General features: G+C 33.3%; 2 protein-coding genes across 4 annotated transcripts; one reads left to right on the forward strand and one right to left on the reverse strand.

The window, feature by feature from the left end:
* Positions 1–4,197: 4,197 nt before the first annotated feature.
* Positions 4,198–5,465, reverse strand: LOC106764149 (ankyrin repeat, PH and SEC7 domain containing protein secG). The gene is made up of 2 exons (XM_014648381.2): positions 4,786–5,465; positions 4,198–4,704 (listed from the first exon to the last, which is right to left on the reverse strand). The coding sequence occupies exons 1-2, from the start codon at positions 5,428–5,430 to the stop codon at positions 4,288–4,290; spliced, it is 1,062 nt and encodes a 353-aa protein (XP_014503867.1). The 5' UTR covers positions 5,431–5,465; the 3' UTR covers positions 4,198–4,287.
* A 284-nt stretch (positions 5,466–5,749) lies between these two features.
* LOC106763295 (sister chromatid cohesion 1 protein 1) lies at positions 5,750–12,224 on the forward strand. 3 transcript variants are annotated; one of them, XM_022781962.1, is made up of 21 exons: positions 5,750–5,860; positions 5,974–6,052; positions 6,460–6,528; positions 6,634–6,692; positions 6,798–6,842; positions 6,972–6,991; positions 7,075–7,151; positions 7,350–7,470; positions 7,577–7,655; positions 7,735–7,813; positions 7,895–8,001; positions 8,806–8,879; positions 8,962–9,114; positions 9,321–9,486; positions 9,617–9,696; positions 9,785–9,926; positions 10,026–10,101; positions 10,260–10,378; positions 10,485–10,566; positions 10,655–10,767; positions 11,979–12,224. In XM_022781962.1, the coding sequence occupies exons 2-21, from the start codon at positions 6,000–6,002 to the stop codon at positions 12,059–12,061; spliced, it is 1,797 nt and encodes a 598-aa protein (XP_022637683.1). In that variant the 5' UTR covers positions 5,750–5,860; positions 5,974–5,999; the 3' UTR covers positions 12,062–12,224. The 3 variants fall into 3 exon arrangements, with proteins under 3 accessions (XP_022637683.1, XP_014502985.1, XP_022637684.1); XM_014647499.2 differs by having other exon boundaries at positions 5,757–5,878; XM_022781963.1 differs by having other exon boundaries at positions 5,757–5,878; positions 10,275–10,378.
* The last annotated feature ends 149 nt before the right edge of the window (positions 12,225–12,373 follow it).

The raw sequence follows: 12,373 nt of genomic DNA on the forward strand, positions 1-12,373 counted from the left end.
TCTAGAGATTTAGCTTATTTCTCTCCTAATGTTATGTAACGGTCAGTGTATTCACTTGTATATATTTTGCCTCTTGATCAATGAAATATATGCTCTCGAGGTTTACTTTCATATCGGTGGTTTTGTCGTGGAAAGGTGTGGAGAATTTGGTTGCACGTGTTGAGGTTAGTATATCTTTTTTTTTGGATAATGTGGCATGTAAAATTGTATTGTTACTTTCGATGTTGGTCCCCCCATGTCTGATTCAGTAATGTGGTCCCCCATATTTGTAGTTCTGTCGGACTATTTTTTTATGCATATGCTGTTAAAGTGGTCTTGCAATGTGGTCCACCATGTGAATGTGGTTTTTATTTTGTTTAAGTCAAGTGTTGTTGCATGTTTTGTTTATTGCTTTGGTGATATAAGTCATACCCGTTATCTGGTTTAGTTATATAGGATATTTATATAAGATAAAATGTTTTATAATTTGAAGTAACTTATAGGATCTTATTTTATAGGTTAAATATTGTTATTGTCTTGAAAATGGAGGATAAATTTGATGTTGTTTTTCATCATGGAGGGAAGTTTATGAAGAATGGGTCACTTAAGTACGAGGGAGAAAGTACAACTTTCTCTTTTGACCCAGACTTTTGGAGTTATTTCCTTATTGTTAGTGTGGTAAAAGGACTTGGATATGATGGCTTTAAGGAGTTATGGTATTGTGTAGGGGGTGGTCAGGGATGAAACAAGAATGAGGAAGGGTGGTCAACGTAAAAGATGTGGAAATTGTAGAGAAATGGGTCACAATAGGAAGTCTTGTAAGAAATCAACCCAACAATCATTTGTCATTAACCAAACACAACAAAGTCAACCACCCAATGAACCAATCATGCCATCAACAAATGAGGATCAAGCATAGAAATTTAATGTAGTTTTAATTGTTGTAATAGAGGAATGAACCACCTTATTTTTGTATTCAGCACTTTAATACTTGTTGCTGTGATAGAGGATCAACCTCTGATTTTGGTATTCTGCACTTTTTGTATTCAGTACTAATCTATTGTAATAGAGGATGAACCTCTGATCTTGCTGGCTTTCTGCCATCTTTAATCTATTGCTGGGTTTCTGATTTTGCAATGTTGGTTATTTGGTTAAATATTTGCCATTTTTAATCTATTGACACTGTTGGTTATTTGGTATAATAACAGTCAGCAAAATATGACTTGCAGTCTTGCAGTGAAAATATGACTTGCAGTCTCAACTTATATATATACTGATTGATGTCAAATATTTATAATACAAGTGGCTTGTAGTCTCAACTTATATTTGAGACTTGCAGTCTCAGCAAATATTTATATGACTTGCAGTGACAATATGACTAGCAGTCTCAAATATTTACTTATTTTGTACTACTTATAAGGATCAACAACATAATAAAAATTACAGATTCAGATTAAAAAAAACATCTCATTCTCATTTCATTCACTCATCAACATCATTCAGATTACATTCTTACATATAACATTACAACGAATCATCCTATTCTCACTAACATTGAAACTAAAATCATCATTATAACACAAAAAATAACCCAACAAGATCAACCCCTTCATACACTTTTCGAGAAACAAGACTGATTTCTGTATCTTAACAATCATTTTCCTAGTACTCTCCAATTCTTCTCTGATGACCAAAGTTTCTTTCTTCCCTTCGCTCTTCACATAACGACCATTGTCCTCACTTCCAACATCTGTGCACCATTTGAAGAAGTTGCACCCACCATCTTCACCACCATTCTGCAAACACATTTGAAGAAAATGCCCTAATCTCAGAAACGATACCATAAATGGAACGTATAGCTTGAATACAACATACCTTATACTTGGANCATCCCCAGAAATGTTTGCCTCGATTCTTCATAGTGTTCGCAGTTCTCATTACAGATCTTTGTCCACAATGGCAAATAGGGGTTTCGTTCCTTCTGCAAGTCGACGAACAGCAAGAGTACTCCTTTGACATCCTCTTCGAAGCTGCAACGACAACAAACTTGATTCCCACCAGACCCAACCTTGATTTCGCCAAAGAAGAACCACCCTTCGAAGAAGAACCACCACCCTTTATCAGCTTCAGCTCAACACCCTTCCACGAAGAAGAAACACCCTTTAACGCACATGTTTTTATAAACTTAAACTTAATGTTCTTTCCCATTTTACCCTTACTTCATCTTAACCCACATGTTTTTTTCATTTTAATCCTTAATAAAAATAAATAGTCACCACGTAATGCTGTGTTTCATTGCCACCTGTCTGTACCATTACAAGTACTGTTGCCAGCACAAAACATATTTAACGCCGTTCACCAAAGTTCACGGAATGTCCTTGATTGAAGTCAATTTTCAAATATAGGGACCCAATTGAGCATTTCTAAAAAACAGGGACCTAATTGAAAAAAGACAGCAAAAATAAAGACCAATGAATGCATTTAACCTTAAATAAAAAACAGAAACATATTATAAATTAAATAAAAATTCAAAAAATTATTACATATTAAAAATTAGCTGATAAATAACAAATGAAAAAACATATTAAATTTTAAATAATAATTAAAAAAATAAACATATTATAAATTAAATAGATTAAGACATATAAAAAAATTAACTAATAAATAAAAAATAACAAAAAATATTAAAAACTAAATAATAAAAAAAACATAAATATATTACAAATTAAGTAAAACTTAAAAACATTAATACGTATCAAAAATCAACTAATAAATAAATTATAAAAAATTATTAGAAACTAAATAATAAATAAAAAAACAGAAATATATTAAAAATTAAATAAAACTTAAAAACACTAACCCATATAAAAAATTAAATAATAAATAAAAAATAAAAAAAACATATTAAAATTTAAATAATAAATATAAAACATTAACATATTATAAATTAAATAAAATATAAAACATTAACACATATCAGGTAGGAACATGAAAAATGAGTATTATAATCTTGTTTTAAAATAATAAGATCAAGTATTTTAATTTAAAATTGTTCAATAATATAAAAAAAATCTCATAAACACGTCTAATAGTCTAAAACACTCACAATATCTCTAAAACTCATTTTCTGAGTTTTTCATTTTGTACCGTGTAAAGATTATGGAATTATGTCTATCAACCATTTACTTAATCAATCACATATTCATGATCATCATGTTCCTTTAATAATCATACATATACATATATTTCACACAAACATTACATAATATCACATGAAATCTTTGATTATACATTAAACAATTAAAAACATTTTTATAAGTCATCAGAAATCACATAATAACACAATTTCTTCATGGTATATTGATACTCATATTTAGGTAATTAAAACAACTATGAAACCTTCACCAAAATAAAACAAGTAATGCAAAAATACTACATTCAATCAAACCATTGTTGTTATCTCTAGAAGATTTCGTGTATAAAGTTGGATCCAAAAATTTTGCCATATCATTTGATATTAATAACATTTTGACTTACCAAACCATGATTCTACTAACATTCTTAATGACATTGTTAATTCACATATGTTAACCAGAAAAATATCATTCATAATTAATTCTTATCATAGAAATCTTCATCAACTTTTATAATTAAATATCTTATTTCACGCGAATTGAGATATTTCATAGAATTTAAACAATCTTCTTTTGAGTTACTACATAAGTGGAATGCATGCATACACACTTTCATCCACTCATCTATTTTCACCTACTCACATTATATACACGCACACACATTATATTTTTAACTGAATGAAATAAAATATAATTAACTCATTTTAATAGAGAATATAACTTTTAGTTAAAAAAATTGAAGCAACTTTTGTCATAAATGTCTATTCTTATACATTGTATTAGTGAAAATAAAAATACACATATGTGCTTAATTTTACTGTTCAAATTATCAATTTTTTATTTTATTTTATTACAATTACCTTGATGAATAATTATAAATGAAAACGAACAAGATATCAATATTTAAGCAGAAATCATCTCAAAATATAATGACAAAATAATTCTTCATACAATCTAATTATTTTAATTAGAAGTATTTCTTAAATAAAACACACTCGATTTCTAACTAAGAATAATTGATATTTAAAGAATACTCTTTTGAATAAAAAATAACACTTACAAATAATACATGGGCAAAATCAACTGTAAAATAGGAAGAATACTTATGTATATATATAGTTATGAAACGTTTTCATATATTTTAAACCAAATGAGATAGTTCAAAATTCAATTCCTAAGTGGAAGTCAGAGAATAAAAGGCTCCCCTGTTAAGAAGCAATTCGCAGATATCATGGTGTCCCCAAATTTTGGCCATGTACAAAGGGGTAGCACCCCTCTTATTCACAACATTTAGGTTCACACCCTTCTCAACCAACACTTGCACCGTCCCTACATCGCCGCTCTCCACCGCCATATGTAAGGGCACGTGACCTTCTTCGTCTTCACATTCCAAGTCCAAACCTGCTAATTCAACGAGCACCGCCATCACATCCTTGTGCCCTTTAAAAGCCGCAGCATGAAGCGCCGTCAAACCGTACTGATCGCGATACTTCACAGTTCCACCACCTTTTTGCAGCAGTGCCCTCACTTCATTCGCCTCCCCGTTCCTCGAAGCTTCAAATATTGCTTCTCCAAGTTCCACCACTTCTTTCTGAACAAAAAAAAATGAATAAAGCATTTTAAGTGATGGGCCAATTAATTTGGGTTGGGCTTTGGCTTCGGCTTTACTTACATTTGTGTTGGCATCATCTGCCACGTGTACTTCATCGGAGGCGTTGGGGCTGGGGACTATTCTCAACCCGGCTTCCAGGAGGAGGTGAACCATGTCGTCCGGCTTCAGCAGCTTTGTGGCGGCGCCGAGGAGCGATTCGGCTTCGGCGGGTGACATATCCGCGAGCATGGAACGCTGTCGTTTGATCAAGTTTCTAACGGCGTCAAGGTCTCCGCGCGTGACGGCATCGTTAAGGAGGAGGGGCCCCACGAAAGCAACCTTGAGCTTGATGTCCCGAGTTTTGAATCCGTAGGGGCGAGAGGCGAACCACGAGTTGATGGACTCGGGGTGAGTGGACCCGGACGAGTTCGCGGGGAACTCGGCGGTTTTCACGAGGAAGCGGTCTGAGGGGGAGCGAGGGAAGGAGCGAGGGAGATGGGACTGCGGCTTAAGGATGACTTTGAAGGTGGAAAAGGATAAAGGGGGAATGAGTCCACTCGGTGGGTTGACCAGAAACTTTTTTGGCGATGAGGTTTGGATCTTGAAGGCCACTGGTGTGGTTGGGTTTAGAGAGCGAAGCCGCACCGTGGCTCTGCATTTGCAGTTGAGTGCGAACTGTATGCGCACCTCTGCGGGTTCGCACACTTCCACCAGTGCCTCCTCCATCTACCAAAGCTCGATTCTCTCTGCGGGATTGGGATTGGGCTAGGTGGGTGAACGTGTAGTATAGATGAGCACTGAAAATGAGAGTCACGTGACACTGTGTTGTAAACCCAACGTCCCTCCAGGCGCGTGTCCAATTTCCATTTTACATGGTTTTTCACCTTTTTCTAACGAATTCACCTTCCATGGATAAAAATTGAGAAAAATCGTTGACCATGTGGAGCCCACTCTAACAGCAAGAGTGCGCTAAACAACGTGCTACAGTGTCTCTCCATTGACACGTGTCATGGTCACGCTTTGTAGCACGTAGCACCTTTGTTTGCTACGTTCGTAGTTAGCATAGGCGTGTTTGTTACTTGCTTGATGCGTTACAATACTGCACATTGCATTTTGGCGGGTAGAAAGTGTAGCAAGGCGAAGGGAGTGCCCAGGAGTGAGTGTCTCTTGCGAGGTTTACTTTCATATTCTTCTTTCTTTGCGTTTTTTAATTTGAGATAAACCGAGTTTTTGCTACTTTGGTGAATACAGTTATGTATGTACTTACAGATAGTTGAATTTCTCTTATATCGAAGATGTTCTACTCTCATCAGCTTCTTGCTCGGAAGGCTCCTCTGGGCCAAATATGGTAACTCCGTTTCCAAATATTTCATTCTTCGTCTTCATGTTTCTGCTCTGTATTTGTTATATAACTCTGATCGCAACGGTTCTCTGTTTTCTGTTACATCATCAATTTTGGTCATCATGCTTGTCCATTTCTTTGTTTGTGTGAAGCGTCTACTAGTGCGACGTTTATACATCTATTCTCTGTAAGAATGTGATAATGCAAAACCAGTTACGTCGTTGTTGATTTACGAATGTTTTTGTTGCTGAGTTTTTTTTTTTTTTTTTTTTTTTTTTTTTTTTTTTTTTTTTTTTCTATTCATGTAACGTTATCGGTTATTATGGATTTCAATTTTGTTTATCATCCGCGTTTTGTTTCTAAAATGAAAAATAAAAATATTAGTCGCTTTTTCTCACCGGTTCTTCATGAAGGATGGCTGCCACTATGCACGCAAAGATAAACCGAAGAAAGCTGGACAAGCTTAACATCATTAAGATCTGGTAATGGTTACTTGTACGCTTATTTTGGTGTAGCCTAGAGTTATATACATTGCCAACTAAAGGAGCTGATATATTGTGTTCTTGTTTCTTGTACTTGTTTTATAGCGAAGAGATTCTGAACCCATCTGTTCCAATGGCTCTTAGACTTTCTGGAATTCTCATGGGTGCTCTCTCGTTGCTATCTTCAGTTTCAATTTCTATTTCAGTTAATGGGTAGAAATTTAGCATATCTCCGCGCCTGTGCTTAATTGTTGTTGCGTTTTTATCAGGAGGAGTGGTGATTGTGTATGAGAGAAAAGTGAAGCTCCTTTATGGTAAACTTTGAATCCGTGTTTTCATGATTAATATAACATTAGAATATTGAAAGTCCCTTTTCATTGCACAACGATTTTATCAGAATTCTCTACTTTTAGTTTATAATTTTATCTTTTTTTTTTTCGTAGATGACGTGACCCGTTTTCTGGTACGAAGCTCAAGACATTTCCTGAGAATTCAGTTTTTTTTTTTTTTTTTTCCTTTTTTATATTTTTTCCCTATGGGTACAAGGTTGAGATAAACGAAGCATGGAAGGTTAAGACTGTCCCTGATCCTACATTGCTCCCCAAGGCAAAATCCAAGGCCAAGTTAGTCACATTTGTATGCTCTGTTATTCAAGTTATCAGTCATATACTTACTTTCAGATAAACATGTGACTCAATGAGTAATTTTATTATATTTTTCAAAGATTTAAGGAAAATATATACTTAAATGGGTTGTCTGCACATCGTTAGTCAATATTTAACTCTCCTATGCTCTAAAGTAACTCTTTTTCTCTTTGACAGGAAAGAGGCTGTTACTCTGCCAGGGATCCGTGAGATGAACGTAGCAGATATTGAACAGTCCCTTCAGTTTTCCAACACAGGCACCACAACTGGATTCCAACATAACGCCTATTTCACTATGGTATACGTATCTGGTCTCACTGCATGGAATTAGAAAGGGAAAAGAACTAATCAATAAAATTGATCGCCAATTAGGTTGAGCTAATCCAAACCCTTGTTTATTGCAGCGACTTGATAACGTGGATGAAACTTTCATTAGTAGTGGAGCAAGAGAGGAACAAGATCCATCTGAATTTCTCCATCAAGGTTGTCTTCCTTGGATTTGCTAAACATATATATGTATATTTCATGCAAGTATCAATTTGCTCACTCTTATCATTCTCAGCTGACGTAGAGAATATTACCTTATTTGAACGCTTTGAAACATTCCAAGCTAATGCGGATCCATACAATCGCTTTGAGAGGTTTAGTTTCGATCATCCTTATTTTGTATAGTAGTCTTTAGTTTCTAGCGACAATCCATATTTTTTGGATGATTGTGGCAGGTTTGATATTGAAGGAGATGAGGAAACACAGGTAAATGTAGCTTCAGGAGATCAAATTCCAACTACGCTTATACCCTCCCCACCTCATCAAGATGAGCCCACCAGAGGTGAATAGGATAACAATCATTTGTTTGTCTATAAACATGAAAATTTTAAATAATGTTATAGAAAGTTATATCTTGACGACTAGGTACCAATAATTTTTAGTTAAAAATTGCAACTGTGAAGTAGTTTTGACTGTTGCTCTAATGTTATTTTATGTTTTAACATTTTTTCTTTTTAATTATTGGTAGACTTTCCCTACACCTTAACTGCGTATTTTATTTTTAGTTTCTCAGCATTTCCCTAGTCGGTACCCTACTCATGTAGCTTATGGCACTGGATTTTTGATGGAAGAATAATGTAACATCTAGACCAAATTGGGCCATCACCTGATCTTAGAAGCTTGAATAGTTGAGTTTTCCGTATTGAGTGTACTATAGCTTAAGGTTTGTAAAGGAGTAATGGAGTGTCGGATTACTAGTGTTGACATAAAGCTTAAGAATTGTAGGGGAATAATGGAGTTTACTGAATTTTATATACAACTTGTGTATCTCTCAACGTCCTGTTTTACCTTTCCTAACGGAGAGGAGGTTTAGGCTTTGACACGTGTAGGTAAAAAATTATTTTGGTATTATAAGTTGACTTGTAAAAGGACATCTTTCGCATAGAAACTGAAATATTATTATGGAAATTTAGTGATCATGGGATTACATTTCAGCTACATTACCATTTATTGTGAAGATAATACAAGGTATAGTTTTTCCCTTATGCGCCAGACAAATATTAAAAGTGGAAATAACTAAACACTGTCAATATAAAAATTAAAAAATAAAGAATGAAATTTGTTTGCTGACATATAACTTCTGCAGCTGATATGTTTGAAGAGCTTCATCCTGAACAACAGGACATTCAGCAACCTAATGAAGCCATGACACCCAGACAGGTACGACTACTATTTAAAACTACAATGACCGTTACGACTGAGGAGAAAAGAAATGACTAAACTTAGAAGTGCAATGCAACAGGAACCTAGAAGGCGGGGACCGAATAAAAGGAAAAGAGGAAATCGATTGGATATCGAAATGGATTATGAGCAAACCATTATTCCTGTTCACATATATCAACACTGGCTTCAGAACGCTTCTGATATTGTCTCGCGAAGGGGAAGAAAGAAACAGGTTTTTTTTTTTTTTTTTTTTTCATTTATTGTTTTCCATATTTGATATTTTAGGAACCAGACAATTTTTTAAGGAAAGATGAATGGGGGAGTCCAATATCATAAAAAAGAAGAAAAATAATAAATGTGAAGCAGATAAAAGTTGAAATACAATAATATGTTCAACAAAATACTTCCACTATAAACACTATCTTCTCTCTGTTGCAGCAAACTAATGTTTTGTCTTCAACAAAGATAGCCAACCTCATGAAGCTGCCACCTGTTGCGCTCAGTGGTGATTTATTTACAGCTGAAAATAACGATATATATTATCCAGCACCTATTCTTGACTTATGGATTAAGAGCATTCAACCACCCCACGATTCACCTTCAGGTCAGCATAGTGTCCCTCTCTGGGATGTCCGGGGAGGGGGCGATTTAAAATGGTATATTAGTTGATCTTAAGAAACTAACCAACCTTTATATGGATTTTAGCAGAAAGTAACAAACTCAATTTTATGCAGAAAGGATTTCAGCTCACCATCCTCCGGAACCATCATTTTCATCCCCTCCAGGAGTACACAGTGGAGATTTCATGCAATTTGTTAGTCTTAAACTCCATCCTTTGGTTTGCTTTTCTTCATTTTAGGAGGATATGTAGCTTATTTCTGATAAAATGTCCAAATGTGAAGCCTTCTGAAGATTTTGACAGTAGGCCAGACTACCAGGCACCTCCAGTAGAGAAGCAGAGGAAAAATGTCCTCATGGATGAACTGACGGCTAGCCTTTTGGGAGGGCATGAATCTACTCCTCATGTCTCATCTGTGAAAGCCGGTAATTTTTATTGATCTGTTTATTGGATCTTTCAATTCTCTAATGGACGTCCCTTTGTAAGAAAATACGACATAATTGTTCTTGGATATGTTTTTCTAGGAGACAGTGCGCATTCCTTTCCAAGACCAGCGTCTGAACATGGTCCTGCCTCACATTCAGACTTCGATTCGGGGAGGTAGTTGGTTCAATTTATAACCTACCGAATATTGTTCAATAACTCATTATAGTTTCAAATGTCCATTTCACCTTGATATTAAAGGACAAAAAGATATTATAGTTTTGCACATCTTGAGAAAAATTTGTTGTAGTCTGATGCTTCAGAAATATTAACAGATTCAAAAATAAAAGGTATTCTTCATCAGCCAAGAGCAGTGGAGGCCTTGAACCACTAGTGGAAGACGTAAATTTCAAGTTAGCTAGGCTGTATGAAGATGGTCCCACACCTGATCAAGGTATATTACTTGTTAAGGCTTTTTCTAACATTGGAAGAGGACCACCAGTAATGGTATATTCTTTATTCACTTATCACACACATCAGTCTCACAAGTTCCTTTTCAGAACTCCTCGTGGAAACAGGACCCACTCAAACTCAAGTAAACATCAATCATCCCAGTGACAAGATAACCGATTCCATCCAAGCGTATGAATCTCTTTAATTAATTATTAACCATAATTACATATGTAATTTTGGATAATAATAATTATGCATATTCCTTGTATTTGAACAGACATATGAAGGCACACTTTGACACTCCTGGAGCTCCTCCCGTCGAATCCCTCCATAATCTAGCTGCTGGAATGACACGGACATCAGCAGCACAACTTTTCTATCAAATTTGTGGTACTTATTCTTTAGTTCCTTTATCTATCCCAAATTTAAAATAGGTTTAAATACATTTAAATTCTCACTTTTTATTTTAAGCATTTAATCATTTTTTTAAAATTATTTATCTAATAAATAAATAAAAGTTGATTTATGTATTCGATATTATCTCCGTTAATTCTGTTCCACAGATGTTTATATGTTAAATTAAAATAGTGTAATATGATCTTTATAGTGTTGAGATATAATATACATTGCGACTTTTATGTTTATTAATAATATATAAGGATAATCTTTGACTGTCATGATAAAAAGGATTAAAAGAGAAATTTAAAAATATTTTAAAAATTATTTAGAAAAGTTAATATAATAGTTGTGGCACAAATACAAAATAAATATTATTTAAAGATTTAATCAAAATCTTATAAATTTTTAGATTATGATATGAAGAAAAAAATTTATGAAATGCTTAAAATAAAAAATGGTCATATATTAATTTAAATCTTTAAATTAATAGTTTAATGTTATATTTACTACTTTACACCATCATTCAATCATAAAGTAGGTCATTTAAAATAATTATAGTAAACTTTAAAACAAATATAATATAACTGTTTATGATCGGATAATAGTATAAATATATTTTACAATGTTAGTACACATTTTTATTTTCCTCTTGAAACAACGGAAAACAATATATAAACACCTAAACTTTACTTTCTTTTTTCAAATATATATTGTAAATTTTAATTTTTTTAATTTGTTAAAACTTTATCTTTTAAAAGGCATGTTGAACTTAATTTTTTCTAATTTATCCTTACAGTTTATTGTTTTTATAAATGGGCACCCAAATCTTTAATTTTATTTAAAAATTATTATTTTATGAACATTTTTTCTTAAAAAAATTAAAGAATAGTTTATTTTAATCTAAAAGAATTAACTTCAATATCTTAGAAACAATTAGTTATAAAAAGTTGAAAAGGTTTAAAGATTAACTAGGATAATATTCAAACTTCATTTGTCTATTCAAAAATAGTAAAGTTTAAAAGAATAAGTTATAATAAAATTAAATTTTAATACATTTATTTGTAAATAAAACAAAGTTAAAGTATAAATTAAGATAAAGTTAATGTTAAGGTTTCTACTTATTAAAAAGACTAAAGGGTTAAACTCTTTTTCCTAGAATAGACATTCAAGTTATAATGCCTAATTAATTCTTTCATGAATAGTTCTTGCTTCCCGCGATGCCCTGAAAGTGGAGCAAAAGGTGCCCTATGGAGAGATTCTTTTCTCTAGAGGATTAAAAATGTGATGAAGTTTTAGTTCCCCTCAGTTATCTATGTTATTGTAATTTGCTTCTTCTCCTTTGAAGTCTTATTACTAATGCAGCTTGTGCTCTTTATCAGCAAGCTGTATCCAAGTTTAATTTAGTTTGCAATCATTAGTTACGACATTGCTGTTCTTTTGCTAGAATTACAAGCACGTTTTTTATTCCTATTCTCACTTTTTTCTAAATTTTCTCATGATTGCGAGTGCGGTTATCATCACTTCCCAGTTATTTGATAATTATTTTATCAGTTAGAATATTGTTTAAACAAAATACGTTTATTTGATGAAACAGGAT

Source organism: Vigna radiata, chromosome 6 (genome assembly GCF_000741045.1).
Source record: "Vigna radiata var. radiata cultivar VC1973A chromosome 6, Vradiata_ver6, whole genome shotgun sequence".
Lineage (NCBI taxonomy): Eukaryota > Viridiplantae > Streptophyta > Magnoliopsida > Fabales > Fabaceae > Vigna > Vigna radiata.